The sequence below is a fragment of the Chiloscyllium punctatum genome, chromosome 9 (assembly GCF_047496795.1).
Source record: "Chiloscyllium punctatum isolate Juve2018m chromosome 9, sChiPun1.3, whole genome shotgun sequence".
Classification (NCBI taxonomy): domain Eukaryota; kingdom Metazoa; phylum Chordata; class Chondrichthyes; order Orectolobiformes; family Hemiscylliidae; genus Chiloscyllium; species Chiloscyllium punctatum.
The window spans coordinates 37,755,166-37,780,312 of NC_092747.1; the positions used below are offsets into that span (position 1 = coordinate 37,755,166).

Sequence of the window (25,147 nt, forward strand, 5' to 3'; positions counted from 1 at the left end):
ATTTATTTATATTTATTAATTTGTGGGATGTGGGCATCACTGGCTGGCCTGCATTTATTGCCCATCTCTATTTGCCCTTGAAAAAGCGGTTGACAACTGCCTTCTTGAACTACGATGAGGAGGTACCTGTGTTGGACTGGGGTGGAAAAAGTTAAAAATCACACAACACCAGGTTATAGTCTAACAGGTTTATTTGGAAGTACTAGCTTTTGGAGTGCTGCTCCTTCATCAGGTAGCTAGTGGGGCAAAGTCATAAGACACAGAATTTATAGCACAAGATCATAGTGTCATGCAATTGTTACAATATATTGAACAAACCTATTTTGCTGTTTAGAATGAGCTGCAGGTTTTTATTCATTAATAAGTAAATTCCAGAACATCTTTCAAGTCACATTCCCAAGATAACTTAAGGTTTTATAAAAAAAAGTGACATCTCTGCTCAAACAGTGCATTTAAAGGTGTGAGGTTAGAGTCTGCCTGTATTCCAGTCTTGAGTCAGATTGGTTCAGTTTCCAAAGTAACCACATATAAAATGTCACATGGATTGACTGCCTGCAGATTGTGTGCTTTTTGAACAAAATAGAATGTATCTGCAAATACAGTTCAGCAAGTACGAATTCATCCCATAGACTTATGTGTATGTGAGGAGGAGAGAGAGAGTGTGCGCATGAGTGTGAGGGAGTCTAAGCCTGTGAGAGGGTGGTATGGAGATTGTATGTGTGTGTCTGAGAGAGCACGTGTATGAGGGAGGGTCTGCATAACTACAATTATGTAAGTGTGTGTGAGAGAGAGAGAGGGTGTATAATGTAGTGGGGTCACCCGTAGTGTGACATGAACCCAAGGTCCGGGTTGAGGCCATCCTCATGGGTACCAAACTTGGCTATCAGGCTCTGCTCAGCCATTCTGCGTTGTTGCATATCCTGAAGTCTGCCTTGAAAACCTTCTTGAACCTCAGCAGGCCTCATGCTGTAGGTTAACACACAACTGCAGTGCATCTTTGTAAATAGGACACATTGCTTCGACTGAGCATTGGTGGTGGAGTGAGTGGCAGCTTGTAATGTGCCAATCAAGTGTCTTTGGTATCAAGCTTCTTGAGTGTTATTGGAGTAGCACCCATCAAGGCAAGTGAGGAACATTCCATCACACTCCTGACTGTAAGAGAAAATGCTGGAAAATCTCAGCAGGTCTGGCAGCATTTGTAAGGAGGGAAAAGAGCTGACGTTTCGAGTCTAACTGACCGTTTGTCACTCCTGACTGTACCTTGTCGATGATGGACATGCTTTGGGGAGTCAGGAGGTGTGTTACTCACTACAGTCTTCCTAGTCTCTGACCTGCTATCATAGCCAGTGTTTATAAAGCTAGTTCAGTTAAATTTCTAGAGAATTCTAACCTCCAAGATTTTGATAGTGGAGGATTCAGTGCTGGTAACGAGTGAATGTCAAGGGGCAATGCTTAAATTGTCCCTGAACTGAGATGTCCATACAGTGGCATTTGTGTGGTACGAATGTTATTTGCCACTTGTCAGCCCAAACTTTGATATTGTGCAGATCTTTATGCATTTGAACATGGACTGCTTCAGTATCTGAGGAGTTGTGAATTCATTATGCATTCATCACCAAACTTCCCACTTCTGACCTTATGATGGAGGGAAGGTCATTGATTAAGTAGCTGAAGATGGTTAAGCCTAGGACACTACCATGAGGAACTCCTGCAAAGATGTCCTAGTGCTGAGATGACTGCCCTCCAAACAAGCATGGCCATCTTCCTGTGTGTCAATTATGACTCTAATCACCAGAGAATCTGTCCCCGGATTCCCAATGATTCCAGTTTTGCCAGGTTCCTTGATGCCACACTCAGTCAAATTCTGTCTTGATGTCAAGAGCTGTCACTCACCCTCACCTCTGGAATAGCTCTTTTGTTCGTGTTTGAATCAAGGCTGCAGTGAGGTCAGAAGCTGTGTGGTCCTAGCAGAACCCAAACTGGGCAGCATTTGTCATTTATTGAGAGGAATGGAACACCAAAGTAAGGATGTTGTGCTTTAGTTCTATAGCATGAAGGTGCCGGTGTTTGACCTTGGGTGAACGAAGTCAGAAGTCACACGACACTGGATTATAGACGAAAGGGTTTATTTGAAATTCAAAGCTTTCACAGCACTGCTCCTTCATCAGGAGGAGTTAAAAGGAAGCAGACAGGCACAGAAGTTATAGGTAGCAAGATCAAAAGATAGTACAAATGTGAGTTGAGTGTCGACAGGCTGAATTAATAAGTCTGCAGGTTAGACCCTCGCTCGGCATGCGACTTTTATACCTAATCATGTTATTTCCAGCCATTTAGTTTGTCTCCAGCACCATCTTATTTTTAATTTTTTGTAATTATCTCTTTGCCTCAATCAGATTATGGCTCATCCCTTCACTTGCTGTTCAACTGTTGATACTTTACTCACACCGTCTGACATTTTTGATCACCTGCAGAGACAAGTTATTCAGCCTATCAACACTCCACTCATACCATTTGTACTACCTTTGATTCCTCTGCCTATAAATTCTGTGCCTGTGTGGCTTCCTGTCTTCACTTCACCTGATGAAGGAGCAGTGCTTCAAAAATGTATGATTTCAAATAAACCTGTTGGACTACAACCTGGTGTCATGTGACTTCTGACCTTTAGTTCTATGGGTCATTGGTGAGACCAAACCTTGAATACTGTCTGCATTCAGATGTCCTTATTGAAGGGTGTTCACTACAGTTCAGTGGAGATTTACTAGATCGCTGCTTGGCATAAGTGGGTCGTCTTATGAAGAAAGTTTGGACAGATTGAGCTTGTACTGACCACAGTTTAGAAGTGTGAGGGGTGATTTGATTGAAGTTTAAAAGATTCTGAATGGCCTTAACAAGGTGGACGTGGCAGGATGTTAATTCTTGTGGGTGAGTCCAGAACTAGGGGACATTGCTTAAAGACATAGGTCACCTTTTTTTTTGGTCAGGGCTGATGAACTTTTTTTTTCTGAGGATTGCCTCAGGAGGTGGGATAATTAAATATCTTTTAAGGTGTAAATTGATTGTTGTTTGGCAATCAATTGATTGTTGTTAGGCAAGGAAGTCAAATGTCAGGAATACATGGCTAAGTGGAATTCAAATGTTGTTAGGAATAGATGGCTAAGTGGAATTTGGAACATGGAGAGATAAGCAATGGTCTTATTGAATGGAGGGACATGTTTAAACAGCCTAATGATCTATTTCTGCTCCTAATTCATATATTCATAACTTCAAATCTCTGTGGCTTGAGATCTTGCTGCAGCAAGTCATACTCATCTACCCAATGCCTTTAAGGGAAGGAAGTGGCAATGTTACTGGTCTAGTCATCTAGAATGTCAGACTTATATTCTGGGGATATGGATTCAAAACCCATTGTGGCTTATGGTGAAATTTGAATTCATTAAAATCTGAAATTAAGAGCTCTCATCTAATTGCAAGCGCATGTGAAAATCTGTAAAAATCTTTCTGGTTCACTAATATCCTTTTAAGAAAGGAAATCTGCCGTTCTTTCATGGTCTGGCCTACACGTGACTCCAGACCCACAGCAAGGTGGTTGACTCTTACCAGCTAGGCAATTAGGATGTAGAATAAATGCTGGCCCAGCCAGCAACACTAACTTCCCATGAATGAATAATAAAAAAAAGACTGCAGGGATTATATAAAGTGGCTATAGCAATGATTATAAATTGTCTAACTATAGCCAATATTGAGAAACATATTAGTGTTATTTTTTAATATTTAAATGAAATTATATTTTAATTTCTAAAACCACAAAATCATACAACAGTAACAGTAAAATTTACCCACCTAACATGTTTTGGATATTTGGATGTGAATATAGGAGGTATAGTTAGTAAATTTGTAGATGACTGATCAGATGGGCCAATGGGTCAAGGAGTGGCAGATGGGGTTTAATTTAGATAAATGTGAGATGCTGCATTTTAAAAAGGTAAATCAGGGCAGCACTTATACATTGAATGGTAAGATCCCAGGGAGTGTCACTGAATAAAGATACTTTCGAGTGCAGGTTCATAGCTCCTTGAAAGTGGATTTGCAGGTAGATAGCATAGTGAAGAAAGCGTTTGGTATGCTTTCCTTTATTGGTCAGAGCATTGAATATAGAAGTTGTGGTCATGTCGCAGCTGAGAAGGACACTGGTAATGCCACTTTTGGAATAAATTCTAGTCTCCCTCCTATTGGAAGGATGTTGTGAAACTTGAAAGGGTTCAGAAAATATTTACAAGGACATTGCCGGGGTTGGAGGGAGAGGCAGAATAGGCTGGGTCTGTTCTCCCTGGAGCATCAGAGGCTGGCTGAGAGCTGACCTTAGAGGTTTATAAAATCATGAAGGGCATGGATAGGGTAAATAGATATGGTCTTTTCTTTGGGCTGAGGGATCCCAGAACTAGAGGATGTTGATTTAGGTTGTGAGGGGAAACATTTTAAAGGGATCTAAGGGGCAACGTTTTCACACAGAGAGTGCTGTATGTATGGATGAGCTGCCAGAGAAAGTGGTAGAGGCTAGTACAATTTTAAAGGGTATGTGAATAAGAAGGGTTTTGAGGGATATGGGCAAAGTGCTGATAACTAGGACTAGATTAGTTTAGGATATCTGGCCAACTTGGACAAATTGGAACAAAAGGTCTGTTTCTGTGCTGTACATCTCCATAATTCTCTGATTAATACATGACAAAAATAAATCCTGAGACAAATCAGTTGAATGAATTCTCACCCTATGTATTGTACAATTGCTCTTTAGGAAAACCAATATCAAAATCAGAATATATAATTGATGTACGCTGTACCTTAAATTTGTCTAAATTGTTGCAAATATTGTACACATAGAAAACCATATTCCTTAAAAGCGAAGCAGTCAAAAATCAGGTGTATTCCAGAACTGTTAACATGTGCCACACTGTAGGAACCCGCCCACTTATGATTTGGTTCCAGAGAAATCCTGTGCTTGAGCAATCCCCTACCAATGGAACACTATCACTTTCTGGTTTTAAACGTGGAAAGAACTCAGAACTGCACCAGAGTAGATGGTTAGAAAGGGTTTGTGATGTGTGTAGGATGTTATTCAAAGAATGAAGAAAATTTCTTCACGGTCAAATTAACTTCATTATTCTGTATCCTTCAATGTTAAGTAAAAGGCATGCCAAAGTTGTACCAATTTCAGAGCTGTAGAAGTTGAGCTGGGTTTTTCCAAGTGTTGCTCATAAACTAGATCTGAAAATATCATGCAGAGTACTGAGCACATTGAAAGAGATGTCTTTGATAAATGTGTGAGAAGGACTCCCATTAAAAAAGAGTAAGAAAGGCTCAGGAATCAGTAGCAAAACCACCAAAATGTCACGTACTGAGCCTACTAGCCAAAACATAGCAATGAAAATTCTACTCCACCAGCCATTTCATCGTATGCTACTTCATCACTGACATAAACAAAGGTAGCTTCCATAAGAGTCTGAACTGCCAAGAAACACAGTTCCCAAGGTTAGATTGTGTGATCGGAATGAATTGTGACAGTTTTGGTCATATTATAAAAAATAATTGCAGTTCTTACAACTTTATACGATCTTCTGTAACATAACAATTTATGAGCACAATGATTGAACAAACAAAACTGGCACCTGAAAGATGAAATGTAAACAGGTTTGTGTAATGGACCAGCAGAAGTCAGTAAAATAAAAAGAGCCCACAATTACATTATTATGAGTGCATGTAATAAAATATCCCAGCTGATTCATTTTAAGAAGCAAAAATAGGCTGATCGTATAGTCAAAATGATATGTTCTAAAGAAATCTCTAAAGTGGGAATAAAAAGCTTATGAGGTTTAGAGGAAATATTCTGGATTTCCTTACAAATAGAGGTACTAAACTAAGGTTGTCATCGTGAACCATCAGAAAACACTGGTTCAGCCTCACCTAGTCCTTCCTTGGACACCATACTTGCAGGAAAGATGAGGACTTTAGTAACGCTGAATAGATTAGAAACTAGGGCCATTATTATTAGAGAAGGTTGAAAAGAGATTTGAAAAATTTTCAAAATCATGAAGGATCTGGACTGAATTTATCGGAAAAATAGTGGGATGGAAAGAATGCTAAAAAGGTTAACACTTAGCAATTAAGCTGAAAATGTACTGAATTATAATACACTTGATGAATGCCAATGGTGGTTTTCCATTGGCAGAAGTGTAAAGAATCAGAAGGCACAATTTTGTATGAATTACAAAATAATCAAGTGCCAAATGAGGTAAAACAAGTTTCAAGCAGCATGTGGTTTGGATCTGAAATACACTGGAAGGTGGACACAGAGTCAATTGTTGCTTTCAAAGAGAAATTAAATAATTGTCTAGAAATAAAAATCACGGTGCTACTGGATAACGGTGCCCATGCAGTGTTGTTGTTATATACACACAATATGCTTAATGATCTTCTGGAGTGATTGCTAGATGATGCTATATTGGATTTGAAATGTTTGGAGACTTGGCCAAGAAAGTAATGGCAAATGGGTAGGATGTACATGGAAGAATCAGAGGAAGGTAGATCGCAGGGATGAGGTGATAGATGATTTATAAAACAAAGTACAAGTTTTATTAGCTAACTGCATTGAATATAAAGATGCAATGAAGATTGGAGAAAGATAATAAATATGTAGGGCCTAATGTAGGTCAATATAAAACCATAAGACATAGGAGCAGAAATTAGGTCATTCAGTCCATCGAGAGCGCTCAGCAATTCAATGATGGCTGATAAGTTTCTCAATCCCATTTCTTCCCATAACCTTTGATCCCCTTGACAGTCAAGAACCTATCTCTGTCTTAAATGTGCTCAATGATCCACAGCCTTCTGTGCCAATTCACCACCCTGTGGCTAAAGAAGTTTCTCCTCATTTCTGTTCTAAAGGGTCTTCTCTTACTCTAAAACTGTGCCCTCAGGTCCTAGTCTCTCCTGCTAATGGAAACATCTTCCCTACTTCCATTCTGTCCAGGCTGTTTGGTCTTCTTTAATATTCCATTAGATTCCCCCTCATCCTTCTAAATTCCATTGAGTATAGACCCAGATGGTCTGTTTATAGGTCAAACAGTTTGGATGTATTAGATGTAACATTATGTCAGTGAGTTATGCAGCAAGGAGAGACTGAATAAGCTAATAGACATATGATGCATGCCATGATGGGTCCAGTGGAAGATACTAGAATTCAACCAAAGGGAGTCATGCAGATATATCCAGGAAGTAGCTGAGCTGAGACAACAGCAGTGGAAGGATTTGGTAACACAAGAATGTTGATTAGGGTGTGGTAACAGGGAAGTGGAAATTGCAAAAGGGAGGAGGAGAAATAAAAACAGAAGAGGCTTAGGAAGATATGGGGAAACTGCAAAGAGACCAATTAGCAGCTACACATGTCTTGTACAGCCAACATTACATGATTGTGCACAGCAATTATAGCTTTGGGTAATAAACAAGATGCAGAAAAAAATTCATATTGCTAACAATTCCTCAGGTTCAGGCTTACAGGTACTTTCTTTCAAGAAAAGAGTGGCATATGGATCTGTGCCTGCTGCTGATAAGTCTGGTTTTTCACACTTATTTGGGGCATTAGCAATTTCAAAATACTTCAAGGTATGGTAAGCATCCGGCCCTCCATGTTTTAGTGGCTTATTCAAGCTCTGATATCTTTCATGTCGAAGTCTACAAAAATAGAGGAAAATAATTAGCATTGTTACAAAACATCACTCAATATTTGATGTAAAAACAGAATCCTATTACGTATTGCCAAACTACAGAAATAGTTTATAAGCATCATTTTTATACAAGTTTTGGTATTTTTTGGTTAGGCTATCAAATGATGTTAACTTCTTTCATCTAGCAGTAGTCTGGACAAACTGCTGCTCTGGGTTGTAACTTTCTATCCTTGCAATTGAATATTGTTGCCTGATCTGCAGGAAATATTTATTACCTATTTGAGAATGAATACTAACTCTTCTATACTGGTGGCAAAGTTAAAAATACTTCATACCTCATTCCTTCCAAATCCTGTTTACAGGATTATTAATAATTCAGTAATTTACGTACCAAAAACACTTGCCAGATTATTTTAAAAATCTGTGGGCTTTGGGCACTGCTGGTTATACAAACATTAATTGCCCTTTTTTTGCCCTTGTTACAAAATGGCAGTGAACCCTTCTGTTAATTAAACCAAACACTCAGAAAAGCTCATTTCACCTCACCTCATAATCTGTTAAAATATGAGTGACAGAGAACTTCCAAGTTCCACTATTTAAATAAAACAATATCAATTTATTCTTTAACTCTAAAAGTGAACATGAAACAACAACTATTCATAACTCTTAAGCCCCTTTCTCTTAACCACTCATTATCTACCTCCAACTCTATGACAATACAGAGGAAACTTGATTATCCGAATACCAAGTATCTGAAAATCGGATTATCTGAAGGAGATCTGGAGGTCCCAGTGGAAACATTACATCAAAGACGTGTTTCCAACAGTGATCGCGTCTTTTATTGCAGTGATTAAACAGGCACCGTCTCCAAGTGACTGTCTGCCTGCCCTCTTTCTTTCTCCCCACACTTTCCCTGAAGTTCTACACAGGGTGTACCCTAACCTCATACCCCTTCCTGAGATATTCTCTCCAACATTGTCCTGTACAGGGCAAAGGTGGAACCTGTCAAAACGTTGCAGTAAAAAGTTTGTGTGTGTCCGCCCTTGCACGTATGCACACACTATTTGGAGACTTACCCTATAAAGGCAACTGCAGCAGCCTTGTTGTTCATGTCCAGTCCAGCTGCCCGGAGAGGGGGCGAGTGTCTACGGGGTTGGGGGCGGGGGGGCAGTGTTGGTGGGGGGAACTCTGTTGGACAGGGTTGGGAGTGGGAGGCAGGGTTGGGAGCGGGAGGCAGGTTCGGTGATGAGGACCAGGGGCGGTGTTGGAGCGGGGATGGGGTTGGGGGCGGGGCAGCAGTGTTGGGGGCGGGTGGCATGTTGCATGGGAGTGGGAGCGGGGGCAGGGTCGGTGTTGGGGGCGGGGCAGTGTTGCATGGGGGCTGGGAGGGGCATGTTGCACAGGAGCAGTGGGCGGGGTGGGGGGGGCAGGGCTCATGAATTAATTAAATGGTGGCAGGGATTTGAAGGTCTAAATTGTCTATTCCCGCTTCTACTTCTAATATTCTTATATTCAAATGCTGACATCTTGTTTGGTGTCCTCTGCCAGCCATCTTCTGATAAACTTTGCAGGAGGTACCACACTTTCAGTGAGACTCTTGGAAGTAAAACTATAGGGTCATTGTAACATTATATTAATGATGTAAAAGCTTGTTCTTGAATCTGGCATTGGATTTCTCAAACTATGAAATGTTTTAATCAGTTTAAAATCTACAAAATAATTTGCTACATATCCCAAACAATAAATTCACATTCAAGGTACACACTGTTAGCAAACTAAATGACCATCGTTAAATGTCAAGTGGAAGAATTGCTCAACCTTTGAGAGATATCTGCACACAAAAACATTTGGTATAAAACACTACTCTTATTTAGTGCACAATGAAAATGGAGCATTCTTATCTCTACATTAAATGAACTTGACCTACATCGATTCAGTATTTATACAGATTTTTATCCTGAAACAAGGGCATTTCACAAAAATAGGCATTGTGGTGATCCTAGAAACAAAAGGAATTACCTTTTTCCAAGGTTGTTCTGGAAGGTCTTCTTTCTTATTTCTTCATTGATAGCATCATCAGAAATTATTGACTTTGAAAATTTGTGCTGAAGATCCTGCAGAATAGACCATTGTGTCCAACATATTTGTATCAGCTATGTGAAAGATCCAATCACGTTGTACAATTTCCTTGCTTTTTCCTCATACCCCTTTACATACATATATACATAAGAAACAGCAGAAGTAGGTCATTTGACCCCTCAAGCCTGCTCTGTCATTCAATAAGAACATGGCTGATCTGTTTATGTTTCAAATTTCCAATTTACCCCTGATAATCTTTGATTTTCTTAACAGGAATCTATCTGCATCCACTTTACAATACCTCCACTGCCTCCTGAGGCAGAGAATTCCAAAATTGCACTCCCATCAGAAACCCCCCCCCCCCCCCCACCACCACCACCACCACCAAATCGCTGTCTTAAAAGTGCAATTCTAATTTTGAAACAGTGCTCCTGGTTTTGAACTCACAAAAGGAAGCATTTTATATACTTCAATGAATTTGTTTCCTATGTTATTAATGCCACCCACATGCAGAATCTCAATTATTATGGCACATAAGATTGGTTTGCTAGTTAAGTGTTGGCAAATGTACGTGTGACATTGATGTGGCACATCGATTTATAGAAACATGACCACCATCTGGTTGAACACTGCCTCTCGAAGTGGAGACTAACTCTCTAAGAATTCATTCCAATAGTTTCCCTATGGCAGATGTTTGACTAATTGGTCTGTAGTTTCCTGGTTTAACCATACCACCCTTCTTGACTAATGGTACCACATTAGCTTTTCACCAATCTTCTGGTACCCTCCTGTAGCCAGACAGGATTTGAAAATGAATATCAGAGCCATGAATCATAGAATCCCTACATGTGGAAAAAGGCCTTTGGCCCGTCAAGTTTACACCAACCCTCCAAACAGCAACCCACCTAGACACAAACCCCTACCCTATCCCTGTAACCCCGCATTTATCCAGGCAAATCCACCTAGCCAACTCATCCCTGGACACTACGTGGCAATTTTGTCAATCCACCAACCTGTAAGTCTTTGGCCCCGGTAATCTCCTTCCTTGCCTTCCATGACAGCCAGGGATACATCTCATCTGGGCCTGGAAATCTATTCACTTTCAAAACAACTAAAATCGCTAATATCTCTCATTGCTAATTCATTCAAGTATGTTACATGCTCTCTGCCAGATTTCTAAAGCTACATTGTCCTTCTCTGCAATGAATACAAATGTGAAGTATTCATTTAAAACCTCAGTTATGTCTTCCAGATCTACACCCAGATTGCCACTTTGGTCCCAAACTGGCCCTGCTCTTTTCCTGGTTTTTCTGTTGCCCCTAATATTCTTAGAAAAATAGTTTTGGAATTTTCATAAGGTTATATACGGATGGTTTCTCATGTCCCATCTTCACTCTCCTAATTTCTTTTTAGAGCAACCCCTGCACTTTCTACAGTCCTCTAGAACATCTGTTGTTTTGAGCCTTTAGTATCTACCATAAGCTTCCTCACCCAAGGAGGATGAGGGTCAATGCCTCAGGATGTTGGCACAATATAGCATAGGCCTGGAGTTCAGGGGATAAAGGAGGTGATAAAGATTTAAATAGAAGAGTTGAATGGGGACATGTGACAGATCTAACCTGAAGGGGCAACAGGGAGTGCAAGGAAGAAAGGAACGTGAAGGGTTCGGCGAAGATCACCTAGATTACCAGGGTGAATCAGCAACTGACTCTGACAGTGTAACTTCATTCCTTCCATCCTTATCCCAATCACAAATACACAGTGGAAATGAAAATTGTCTGCCTCTTCTCCCTAGCTACATGTAGTGAAGTGTTTATTCCCTGACTGAGGGATAGTCTCTACTTGTGAGTGATACTAGGACCCTCGGGGGCATCTGCATTAATTAGGCACATAAACAGTACAGGTTAAAGACATTTTAATTACAGAATTCTGCATACGAACCACATGCAACAACTTATTATATTGAATGCAAATGCTGACCACAAGCAATCACAACCATGATTAATTTGTGATCAATCATGATCAACCAATAACTTACAAGTTTGTGTTAACAACTGTTTGAAGACTTTACAACGAGTGCTGCTCCACTTGTTTTGGTGAGTGATAGGGAAAATACAGACAGGGTCTTATCACGTTAAGCATAACTTCTACAGCTTCACTCTGGCAGCTGCAGTTACCACATCAGATGAGGATGTAAGGTGGTAATACATTGAGCTTCTATTTCAAATGAAATGTCATTCATGTGGCCTCAGAAGCTTTTTTCTGTTTCTCTCCCACTGGAAAGGCCAATTCCTGACTATTTAGATAGAACACAATTTTATTTTGCGATGCATGGTAAAAATATAATCCCATTTATCCCAAAAGCACACCTTTACAGTGCTCACACCTTCTCTATCACCTTTATTGGCTTAATTTAACTCTTCCTGGAGCTTTCATACAACTGGGCTTAAACCTTCTCAGCTTCAAATAAGTTTAAAATTCAAAATTCCAAACTCAAAATTAAACAGCAATAAACAAACATAAATCACACACCCTATGCTACACAATATATTGCTGAATAGTCTCACATTCCAGCCTCCGTAAACCCGAGGCCACCGAAAATTCTGTTGCTTGTGTCAAGTCCTAAACCCCTATCATCCATGCTCACAAATGTACAACAGCTGCTAGGCAAACAATATCTTGATTTTGAATTCTCCCAATTGTTTTCAAATCCCTCCTTGGCCTGGACTCTGACAATGTCTGTGCATTCTTCCAGTTCTATAAGCTTCTGAGATATATTCACCCATTTAATTCTGACTCTTAAGTATCATTTGTTTGTATCACTCCACTGTTGGTGGTTATGCTTTCAGTTACTTCTGTTCCAAACTCTGGAGCTTTCGTCCCACACTTCCCCATCTATGCCCTTCGCTTTCCTTATTGAAGTCACTCATCTTACTAATTTATCCTGGCTTCTGGTTTTCTCACCTACAGTGTCTTTATTTAATTCAGAGCTACACTTTGTTTTATAATATTGTTGAGAAGTGCCATAGGATGACATTTCTTAGGTTAAAGAGTGTTATACAAGTACAAACAAGACTTGTCAGGGGAGATTGAGTAGACTAGGACTATACTCAATGGAATTTAGAAGAATGGGGGCGGAGAGATCTTACAGCAACATAACATTATGAAGGGAATAGATAAGATAGAAGCAGGGAAATTGTTTCCACTGGGGGATGAAACTAGAAATAGGGGACATAACTTCAAAATAAGGGGGAGTGGACATCTTCTGATCACAATATCCTTTTTAAAACAAGTGATCTTTCAAACTGTCTACAAACCTTTGATTCTGTATCTTCTATGATTTCTTCATTTTTTTCAAAATTGCTGAGCTGTATAAAGGATGTTTCTTCCTCCAACACTGGGTGAATAGGCATGCTGAGTGGGTCAATCAGAATTTCATAGGGAACCATTGGGTGCTTCCAAGATGCTGGTGCATGGATTTCCCAGGGCTCCAGCTGCCCAAATGTACCTTACAAGAGTAAAGTATATGTGTAATTACAAGGTCATTATGTTTTCAAAGGGCTAGAAAATGAAGCTTGTGTACTTAAAACCCAGCAAGGAATCCCAGAAATCAGAGGATTATTTCCATATAATCACAATATATGTTGTTATTCAAACAATAAATGAAAGGTACCTCTCATAACTTTGGGCAGCTTTATAGTATTTTGATTTTTATTTGCCAACAGAAAATGTCATGAAAGAAGTCAATGGTAAGTCAGTGTTTCTGGTGAATTATGGCTATAATAGTTATGGGCCAGGGTAAAGGATAGGGGGCAGCTGACTGGTGAGGGTGTATCTTTACCCAACTAATGTGATCTTCTGTTTCTTGGAATTGCTGACAATGGTCTCCGAAATGGCATGTCTGTTTCAAAATGAATCATGTCATGATGGGATTTTACTGTGACGTAAAAGTGATTCCACTTCAAAAAAGTACTTAATTCACTATTGTGTGATTTGACATGTCTTGAGGGTGTGAAAATTATAATATAAATGGAAATCATTCCCTTCTAAGCTGTTATAATGCTATCAAAAGTTCTTGCTTTTTCCAAGTATTGTATCTGCATTGCTGACTAATTCATGAATATTTAACTTAAGAGTTACTCTTGTTCATGGGACCACAATGAATAGCATCACAGTTCATTAATATTGCTTCAGTACTTACCAATAAACTCCCCATCCATGCTCCACAGTCGGACAGTACCCTCAAGAGAAGATGTCACCATCAACTTCTGTTCTTCTATTAGCTCGATGCTGGAATGAAAATGAAAAATATTTATCATAAAACAAAAGAGTGAAATGTAATTGTTTAGAACTTAATGCAATGTTCAGAACATGTACATACCAAGTAACAGCACTAATATGGGCTCTCCAGTAGTTAACAACTGTAATTAAGATGAAATGAAATACAATGCAATTAGATTGATGTTATTCTGAGCTGTTAATCATTATTCAATTTCATTAAATCATGGAACACGCCTCAATTCATATGAGGTACACCCACAACATTAATCAGCCTTTGTACATTTTTTGAGGCGAGGGGAGGGAAATGGGAGCAATTCCTGAAAATTTACTTCTACTTTGCTATCAAAGCAACCACTATGGTGGTTGTAATATTCCAACATCTGTGATTGACAACATACTAGAATCCATTATTAAATAGATAGTAGCAGAACACTAAAAAATCTCAACACAATCAGGCAGAATCAATATAGACGCATGAACGGCTGAAATTGTTGAGAATGTGTATTACAGGGGTGAGTCCAGTAGACTGGGCATATACGCTGCAGAGTATTCCTGATGAAGGGCTTATGCCCAAAATGTCAATTCTCCTGCTCCTTGGATGCTGTCTGACCTGTTATGCTTTTCCAGCACCACAGTCTCAACACTGGGCACATACGCTGCAGAGTTTAGAAAAATGAGAGGGATTCTGAGGAGGCGTGACAGAGTAAATATCATGAGGAAGTTTACTTTCATGGAGGAATGCAACCGGGGACACAGTTTAAATATAAACTATTACCTTATCAGATCGGCTGAGGAGCAATTTCTTCTCTCAGGATTGTTAGTCTTTGCTTTCTCTTCCAGAGAGACCAGTGAAGGCTGGAATTTATTCAAGACTGTATTAGGCAGACTTTTGATCAATGAGGGAGTTGAGGACTGTGTGGTCAGACAGGAGCGTGTTGTTCAGGCTTAATCAGATCAGCCATGATCTTATCAACCGGCCAGCAGCTCACTGGGCTGAATGGCCTACTCATGTTCCTATTTCTAGTATTTTACAAAATGCAAATTCTTCCTACTAAAGTTTCATGCAGAGCTAAGCTATCCATGTTAATGCTACAACTGTAATGAGTGCACTACAGACAGATAGTAATACATAATAAATCCTGAATTAAGAAGGTATGATTATTAAAAACAGTATCGGCAAAGTTTAATAATAATCCACACAAAATAAGGTTGTGATTAAAATATGTTTTGTTCTTTATCACTCGCAACTTGTAGGCTTTGGCTGTAATCTTATGAATCCTACCGAGGCAGGCTGAAGGGTAATCACCTGCCAATACATTTCCACCTTTGCTGATCTTGTAAGGAGTGAGCGAGCAAGGGAAGCAGATATCCACTGGGCAGTACTAAATAGGCAATTATTAATTATTAACAGCCCACTTGGGGCCAAACTGGTGTTGCCAGTGAGATCTTACCAGTGGCAATCTGCCCTGCACTTTGCCTCCTTTATTTATCCCTACACCCATTAGCGTGTTATAGCCATCTTGCAGATGTTAGCTTAAGAGTTGTAGCCATTACAAAATCGCCATATTTGAAGGGTATCTCCATCTCGAGACACTTTTCCATTCTCCTCTCTTTATTGGTCTGACCTCTCAGCAATAGAGATCACATGCACAACATCAGCTACACTATCTGCAAATTTGCCCTTACACTCATCTCTGAGATATCCTGTTCTGTTTCCCTGCAGAATAAATATTACAATGTTACAACCTCAATTGGAAAATATCTGACTATATTTCTAAAAAATATCAATATTTAAGTTCATTTCCATGACATGGTTACAACCTGAATTACTACTTTCTTACATTATTTAGTAAGCTCATTTATAATATGGTATATCTATGAATTTAGGTATTATTCAATAGAAAATTTACAAAAATAATTATGTTTATATTTCTTACGTTTCGGTGGATCTACTTCTGGTCCATGAATTGCAAAGTCCTTCATACTATACACATAAATATATCCAACATAATCTGCTGCAAAAAGCAAAGAGTCATCAGCTGACACAGCCAGGCTGCTTATCTGAGATTTCACTTTGGACTGGAAAGATAGGAAAGTGTATGATCAATTTCAGAATTAAAAATGAAAAAAAATCATGTGGTGGAGCATGCATAGACATTTTGCAATTTGAGTCATATAACAAACTGTACAGTGCTATATCATCACTACAATGTAAATGTACTATTGCCTTTCAACTGAAGGAAAGTGAGGTATATGTCAGAATTTCTCCCTTGGCGCAAACCCAATTTTGACTCATCAGCCTTACATAATTTTGCCTGAAAAGTGTAGCAACGTGAGGGCAGTGAAAAAAAATTCACTGGCAGGCAGGAGAACTGCAGGGAATTTGAGCGACAGGGACGCTGTGGAAGTTCTGTGACCACGTCTCAAAAGGGCTACTAGTGGTGTAAGGGAGGAGTAGGGAAAGGTTGGATCTGGTCTTGTCCTTAGCCCGCAAGCAAACCTTACAAATGACAAAATCAAACTTGCGTCTGCCTCTTCTGGTTGCTCTACTGATTCCCTTCTGGTTTTACTGGAGCATTTTAGGGTAAGGCAGCATCTACTATTTCGTCTGATGACATTATGAGGCGATCATTTTCCCATGTGGAGTACGTCCCACTTGATTGGGCAAATGATTCTTCTTTACCTGATCTAATGTCAGTTAAGGATGTGATGACGTTTATGCAAAATGACTCAGGGATGCAGTGTGACTCATCAGTAAACCCTCTTACTTGACCACTTGCATTTCCAATGGATGGGAGAAGTATTAATATACATATCTCCTTTCAGGTTTAAACTAACAAAATTATTAAACATCATAAAAACAAGCAAATAGCTGCAAGAACATCACAAATCATCACTACTACTACATCATTACTAATATGGCAAGCCAGATGACGGAAGTGGTTTTCTAATGATAAATGTCACTGGGCTAGTCATCCAGAACCCAGCACATGACTGAATCCCATCAATTCAAACCATGAAACTTGAAATAAGTTAAAATCAGGAATTTTAAAAAAAACTCACTTAATGGCAATTAAATTACTACTGTTGATTGTCATGAAAAAGCCCACTGAGTTCACTAATATCTTTTAGGGAAGGAAATTTGCCATTCTTACCTGATCTGGCCTATATATGATTCCAGACCCACTGCAATGCAGTTCACTTCTTTCTGGACAGTCAGGATGGGCAATAAATGTTAGCCTAGCCAGTGACACCCTAATTTTGTTAAATGTTATGTTAATTTTCTTTCCATATTTCTTCCAAAAACAAGATCTCAAACAGATTAACTTTGGGGTTACAGGCACCCTCAAAAGAAAACATTTAACTAAAATAGTCTAATAAATCCTTGCAAAACTAACCGGAATTAAAATAATCTAAATTGCTGCAGAGACTTATCTGCACAAATTACTGAATTGACTCTTAACAAATGAGAACCAATTAATCATCAAACCATTGCAGCAAGATAACATGAAGATAATCTATTTGACGGAAGCTGATTACAACTGTATAACTGCTGTGATGAATTAACAAATAAAGTTAAATCCTCAGTAAATTCTTCATTTCAGTCACAAAATACACTCTTGGATGGCAAATTTTCATTTCCAACCAATTTCAGAAATAGTGATTCTTGTTTTCAAAATGGAAATAGTTAACAAATTCATTTTGCCCACATCACAGTTGTATGAGACATTTTTGAAATACATGTGGTAGCTTTTTCACAAATTGGAAAGAAATACTTTATCGTTGCATGATTTTGCATTGAGATTAGTTTGCCCTTGAGGGAAAATTTTCACAAGGAACATTAGATACTTAAACATTTTGTAATGATGTATGAACCATTTGTTTGTAATCCCTAAGTGATTGAATATTTAGAAACCAAATGTTGTAACTCACTGCAGTAAAAGTACTAAACAGTTGTCCACCATGAAAGAGATTCCAGAATGCAAGCAAACCTACGGGAGGACAAAATGAGCACAATTTAAGAACACAGTAGTGAAGGTCACAATATTAGTTCTATATACAATGTACATTGCAGTGTGTCATTGAGAATCAAAGAACAGTCCAACAAGAGTAATTATTATTGACTTGATTATGAAAACAGTGGATTCCATAATCAGGAATATCCAACAGATAATATGAAAAGGGCTGATTTTCCCAAATACATTCTACAATTTCAGCACGGTACTTCAGAAGTTCACTTCACCACCACTAACACCTCAATGGCTATTCTTTCTGACAGGATTTTGGTGAAATTCCAGGCTGTATGTGAAACATGATACACATTTTCACCTCCCAATCAGGATTTGCCTTTCCAAGAACTCTACGCGTGACCTTTTCCAAACAGGTTCATGCCACAGCCCAGAAATAGTCCTAAGCAAAGTGACAAATAACATCCTCTCTGACTGTGACTAAGCTGCATGTTTCATTCTAATCCTCCTCAATTATTTTGTGGGCATTGATGAGCATAGGCCACATCATTCTTATCCAATACCCTCCTTCCATTGTCACCTTGGATTTCACTTGCTTTGTTCCTTTTTTTTGGTGATCATCGCTATTGCATTTTCAAAATAAATTTCTTTCCTACCTCTGCACTTTTAATTCAAGCATTTCCCAAGAACCTCCTTTTGAATCACTCCACTTCCTCATTTATTGGCTACCGCTTAGCAACATCATCTGCTGACATGAGTTCAGTTTCCATACACATACTCAGTTCGATTTCTCCACTAACTCTCTACCTAGATGTGTTGTCAGACTATTTACCTGATATCCAGTCTCAGATGATCCTATTTCATCCAGCAAGACATTGGGAAGACTGAAACATTTATTTCTGACCTTACCACACAGGTAGTGTCTTCACTATCTATTTCATTGTTCTTGCTAGTCATAGAGGCATAGAGATGTACAGCACCAAAATAGACCCTTCAGTCCAACTATTGGTGGCACAGTGGTTAGCACTGCTGCCTCACAGCGTCAGAGACCCAGGTTCAATTCCCGCCTCAGGCAACTGCCTGTGTGGAGTTTGCACATTCTCCCCATGTCTACGGGGGTTTCCTCCGGGTGCTCTAGTTTCCTCCCACAGTCCAAAAATGTGCAGGTTAGGTGAATTGGCCATGCTAAATTGCCCGTAGTGTTAGGTGAAGGGGTAAATGTAGGGGAATGGGTCTGGGTGGATTGCTCTTCAGAGGGTCGGTATGGACTTGTTGGGCTGAAGGGCCTGTTTTCACACTGTAAGTAATCTAATCTAATCTAATCATCCATGCCAACCAGAGATCCTAAATTAAACCAGTCTCATTTGTCAGCATGTGGCCCATATCACTCTAAGCCCTTCCTATTCATGTACCCATCCAGATGCCTTTTAAACATTGCTATAGTCCCAGCTTCCACCACTTCCCCGGCAGCTCATTCCATACACGTACACCCTCTGCATGAAAAGGTTGCCCCTTAGATTCCGTTTAAACCTTTCCCCTCTCACTCTAAACCTATGCCCTCCAGTTCTGGACTCCCCCACCCCAGGGAAAAGATCTTGTCTATTTACCCTATCCATGTCCCTCATGATTTTATAAACTTCTCTAAGGTCACCCCTCAACCTCTGACACTCTAGGGAACAGGGTCTAGCCTAATTCAGCCTCTCCCTATAGCTCGATGTCTGAGTAAGATGTTTTGACATCTAGAAAATCTCTTAGACTCCAAACAAAATTTTGACACTATATGCACTCCATCAACAGACAATCTCTTGCCAGTCACCCTTAATTTGCTCACTTTGACTAAAACTATACCAACTTGACTATTTCAATTTAGATTGTCCGGTGCAATTTCAGTCAATTAAGAAAAAATCTGCACATCATAGAATGAGTTGGAAAAACACGGCATTTTGTTTGCCACTTTGACATAAAAGGTATTAAAATTGAGCATTTTGATTAAATTTTACTTTCCAGATATGTACATGTTTCTAGAAATTTTTGTTACTCTTTCAGAGTTTGACAATAAGAAAAGTAACGATTTCTTGTTTACCTTGGGATCCAGTAGCAACAAGTGAAGCTCCTAAATCAGCCTTCAGCACACGGGTCTTCAAGAATGTGACTTTGTTTACACTCTTATCCACTGCTGTTGTTTTAATAATAAATATTAATGACATCTATAAGCATCATCCACTTAATTCCAATTTGAAAAAAATCTATTGAATAAATATAACTTTAGAAAATAGTGGATCACATTTATATGTAATCTCCAACTTCAGTTCACAATCAAGTCACAAATAATAAGTCATTAAGTACTGTGCTTTCGTCCCCATGAAAAACAAGCACACCCACAGTTCAACATTTTGGCAGAGAAAAGGAATTCACCTGACTCCCACCTGACCTAACACATCATCTTGACTAAGTTAAATAAGTTGGGAACGAGAGAGAACTATGTCCTCTGGTGGGGGAGTTCCAAACATGGGACTATAAGATTATATACAGTGTTAAGACAGTCACAGCAATGTTAGAAAACACAAAGCGGCCCTCTTTCCCAAACATTCACTGGATGTAAGGGCTGGGTTTTCACAGAGACTCTGCAAATCTTTAAAAATGGAGTGTGGAACCTGTGTGCAGAAGTCCTGCTACCATTTCCAACAGTTTCATATTTAGCTGGTAGGGAGTGAGACATCATCCCGATGTGTTGAAAACTCATTTTCAGCATGGCCATATGAACTCAGTGTCGAGTTCAAACATGTTGGCTGGTCCAACTGTCTTAATCCTCAGAGTGGGAATCAAGACATAAACATTCTCTCAATGACAATGAGACCATAAGCAATTGAAACAGGGTGAGGTCTTTTGGCCCCTCAAGCCTGCTGTGCCATTCAATAGGATCATAGTTGCTCCGACATTCCTCACGTCCATTTTCCAGAATTAAACCTGTAACCCTCAATTCCCCTATTGACCAAGAATCTATCTATCTCAATCTTAAATGTACACAAAGAATCTTCATGAATATTTTCATTTAAATTTGCAAATCACTAAAACAGTCATAAAAAAATTAACATCAATCATCTTTTCCATGAATTCTAAATAAAACCATCAATTGCATCACCTCGACTAAAATACACTTTCTTTACATTTTACCTTCTCCAGCTCTGCACACTGTTGGGGGAATCTGTAGATGACAATAGATATGTCCTGAGATCATGTTCCACACTATTATTTCCCCATCATAGCTGGAAGTGGCAAGCAGAGTGGGCGGACACTGGGCTATACATAGAATGTCATCCTTGTGTCCTCGTTTCTAGAAACAGACATATAATAATCACAAATGTGTTGACATTAAAGTATACATTTGATTAAGTTAATGGTCTTTATTTGTAATGCCCACTCAAGAGATACATTTCATTAACTTAATGGGATACGGCATACATTGAAAGCCTATGTATTATTTTACTGAGTAGTGGGAGTCAACTTTGTAAGATTTAACATTAAGCAACAATAATTTCATACATATCACTTTATTCTAAAGGTAATTTAATGCCAACATGTAGAATTTGACTTTTTCTTTAGCAAGGTGAAGAGTTGGTCTTCCATAAATGGACATGACAACCTTTTTAAAACTCTTCATTTTAGCAGTTATTGAATAGTATTTAATGCTATATGATATAATAGCTATATCTCACGTTTTTGGGACTTTTAAAATAAATCAGATTCAAATTTCTAGCACAAAAAAAAACAAGAATTTGGGTGTAACAGAAGGTTCTTGACCCAGTAATTGTGAAGTAATAGTGATATAATTCTAAGTCTTGATGGTTTGCGATTTGTAGGGGCATTTACAAGTGTTTTCATGCATGTATTTGCATAATCATTAAGATGCTGGATGTGATGGGATTGCAATGTACTATGGAAACAGTCCTGGCAAATTGCTGCAGTCCATTTCTGTGGAAGGTACACATTGCTCCTCCTCTGGAGCATCAGTGCATGCAATATCAATCAAGTTTTGTCCCAAATAATGAAGTGTTTTGGAGCCACAGTCAAGGAGAGTATTCCATTTTGTCCCCTAGTGGATATTTCAATTTACAGATTGCAACTGAATATAATTTTGTTGCTGCTGATGGTCCTCAGCACTTTGTGAAAGCCCAGTCGTGAGCTGCTCAATCTGTCATGAATCTATCCAATTAGCAATGATGGAAGATGTCCTCAGAACAGAGTCTGCGCAAGGATGGTGCTTTGGTCATTTTTACCAATACTGTCACCAGTAGATGCATCACTAAACTAGGTAGACTGGGGGAGGTCAAGATCAAATAGTTTCTCCCTTGTGTTGATTTTCTTAGCACCTGCCGCAGACCCAGTCGAGCAGATATATCCTTCAAGACATGGCCAATTTGTTCATTAGCAGTTCTTCTGAGGATCTTTGGTTGATAGATTGAACCCCACCCATCTCCTGGTTTACACTCTGTTGCTTTACTACCTCTGTTTTTTTTTCCAAATGGTGCTTAACATAGATGACAGACTGCAGTTGAAGGCGATCAACAGGAGGTTTGCTTGGTTCATCTTTGAACTAATACTAGGAAATTTCATGAAGTCCAAAGTTAATGCTAAGCTTCCCAAGGCTATATCCACCCGTTTTTATACTTCTGCACCATTACTGCTGGTGGGTTGATCCTTCTGGTGAGACAGGATATACCCAGGATGATGATGGTGGTCACTTGGACATTGGATGAGAATGATTATGCCAATCTTTTACTTGACAAGTCCATGGGATTTGTCTCCCAATTTTGGTACAATTCAAAAATGGGAACAATGGGACAATTTGGTACAAAATTAGTACAATGTTAGTGAATAAACTTTTGACTGCTTTAATGGTGCCGAGGACAAAGTTTGGTGGTCTGTCCAGTTTTATTCTTCCCCTAATTTTGAAGCAGTTCGATACGATTAAGTGGGTAGTTGGATCACTTCAGGAGGTAGTTAAAAGAAATCACATCACTGTAGGTCTGGAGTCACATACAGGCAGAACCTAAGGAGATAAGTGAAGCAAATAGACTTTTAATAACAATCCGATGGTGTGTTCACCATTACTGATATGAACGTTTCATCCCAGATTTATATTTTGAATTGAATTTTGAACTCCCTAACTACCATTGTGGAAATTGAATTCACATTTCTGGATTATTAGCCCAGTCCAATGGATGACAATCCAGAAACATGATAATTTTGCTGTCATTTCCATCATTGTACAAATTATTGATGTCATATTTTCTTGATATCTGGGTTCTTCTGGCTAGTTTGCATTAAATTGTGTTTTGAATTTTCTTTTAGCTCTATTTATTCCTGTTTATGCCATTAATACATTCAGTATGTATTTTCCTAGCATACATATGGATTAAGTACACAGAGGCTGGGTCTTGTCACCAAGTCACCCTTTATTTACTAGTGCACAGTACTCTGGCTGTGTCCAGCCAGCTTGGAGTCAGTCCTCAACTGAGGAGATTCTTTGGTCAGCAGAGGCTTTCCTGATTTGTTAAGCTGGGTCAACCAAGAACTTTGTAGTTACCAAGGTCCATCTGAATCCAATCATTATATCTCCCCTCCCCACAACCCCGCCCCCCCCCCTCAATAAATCTGGGATGTAGGCCTGCTCTTTCGCTTGTAGCTCCTCTTAGGACAATTTCGCCCCAGGTCCAGTTCCTCAGACTCAGACTCAGGCACTGGACGGTGACCTGTCTCTTTCGTCTGAAACATCTCAGGAAAGTTTTCTCCATTTCTTCTGGTGGTAACGGTATCAAGGCTGCATCCATCTCAAACTCTGAGGTTTACTCGACACTAGATGGAGGGCATGCACCTGCGGTTTTTGCCAAGCCTTCTTGCTGTTCTGAGGGGCCAGATATGTTTTGCTCCTGCCCCATTTGCGAGGTAACAGCTTTCAGGTGATCCAAGAGTTTGTTCAGGACTATATCATCTACCTGAACTTTGTAAGTTACGGGAGCTGACCTCACATCAACCTTGCCTTCTACCTGTATCGGGCCATTTCCATGGTTCTGGCACCAAACTTCATCCTCTGGATTAAATTAAGTATCTTGCTTAGAGGAGGCATGTGGCCAGCAATGGTGTTTCTGCAGCTGTTTCACCCTCTCCCCCACCAGGTCTAGGAATATCAGGTTTAGTCTGCTGTGGATTCTTGTCCCCACCAGCAACTCTGCTGGAGCTATCCCTGTTGTTGCATGCAGGGTAGTCCTATAATCAAACAGGAACCAGGATGGCTTGGTATCAAGTTACTGCAGTAGGCTGCTGCTTTAAGCCTGCCTTCAAAGTTTGGACTGCACTTTCCACCAGACCATTGGACAACGAATGCTATGGAGCTGTCCTTTTGTGCTGAATGCCACTGGACTGTAGGAAATATTCAAATTCCCGACTGGTAAATTATGTCCCATTGTCCATGACCAATACTTCTAGGAGATCGTGTATCACAAATGATGCTTGCAGCTTCTCAATCGTCATCCCTGAGTTTGCTGAATGAACTCTGTGCACATCCAACCACTTTGAATGGATGCCTATAATGACCAGGAAGATTGAGCCCATGAAAGTACCAGCACAGTTGACAGCTCCGAGTCCAGGGCTTACCTGGCCATTCCCACAAATATGGGGCCAGGGCTGGTGGCAATGTTTGTCCTGTTGGCACTCTGGGCACTGCCCCACCAATGCACCTAAGTCAGCATCCAACCCTGGTCACCAGCCATATCTTCTCTCGAGCATCTTCAACTTGGAAACTGCTTGATGAGTCTGGTGGTGTTCAGCCAGTACCTGGTAGTGATTTTCACTTGGAACAATCACCCTTGCTCCCCACAGTAATATGTCATCCTCGACAGTGATCTGGTCTCGCCAGGTCCAAAAAGGTTTCAGTCATGGTTGTGATGCCCCTTCTGGTTCCCCCATTACCACCAGCTGTTTCAGTTTCACTAGGATGGGATCTTTTTGACTCTGCAGACAGATATTGTCCGCAGTGAATGGAAGGGTGTTCAGAAAGTTTAAAACCAAAATGGACTCTTCCAAGGGAGGCACCACCAGTGG

General features: G+C 39.7%; 1 protein-coding gene across 1 annotated transcript in view; it reads right to left on the bottom strand.

Moving 5' to 3' along the window:
* Positions 1–190: 190 nt before the first annotated feature.
* The window catches only part of wdr95 (WD40 repeat domain 95), a 131,090-nt gene continuing 106,133 nt past the window's right edge, over positions 191–25,147 (bottom strand). Inside the window, exons 23-31 of the mRNA XM_072577260.1 lie at positions 21,221–21,380; positions 20,130–20,222; positions 18,012–18,070; positions 16,016–16,157; positions 14,179–14,218; positions 13,999–14,087; positions 13,115–13,305; positions 9,738–9,832; positions 191–7,725 (exon numbers count right to left, since the gene is read on the bottom strand). Of these exons, the coding sequence (XP_072433361.1) occupies positions 7,515–7,725; positions 9,738–9,832; positions 13,115–13,305; positions 13,999–14,087; positions 14,179–14,218; positions 16,016–16,157; positions 18,012–18,070; positions 20,130–20,222; positions 21,221–21,380 (1,080 nt within the window). The 3' untranslated portion in view covers positions 191–7,514. The remainder of the gene's footprint in view (positions 7,726–9,737; positions 9,833–13,114; positions 13,306–13,998; positions 14,088–14,178; positions 14,219–16,015; positions 16,158–18,011; positions 18,071–20,129; positions 20,223–21,220; positions 21,381–25,147) is intronic.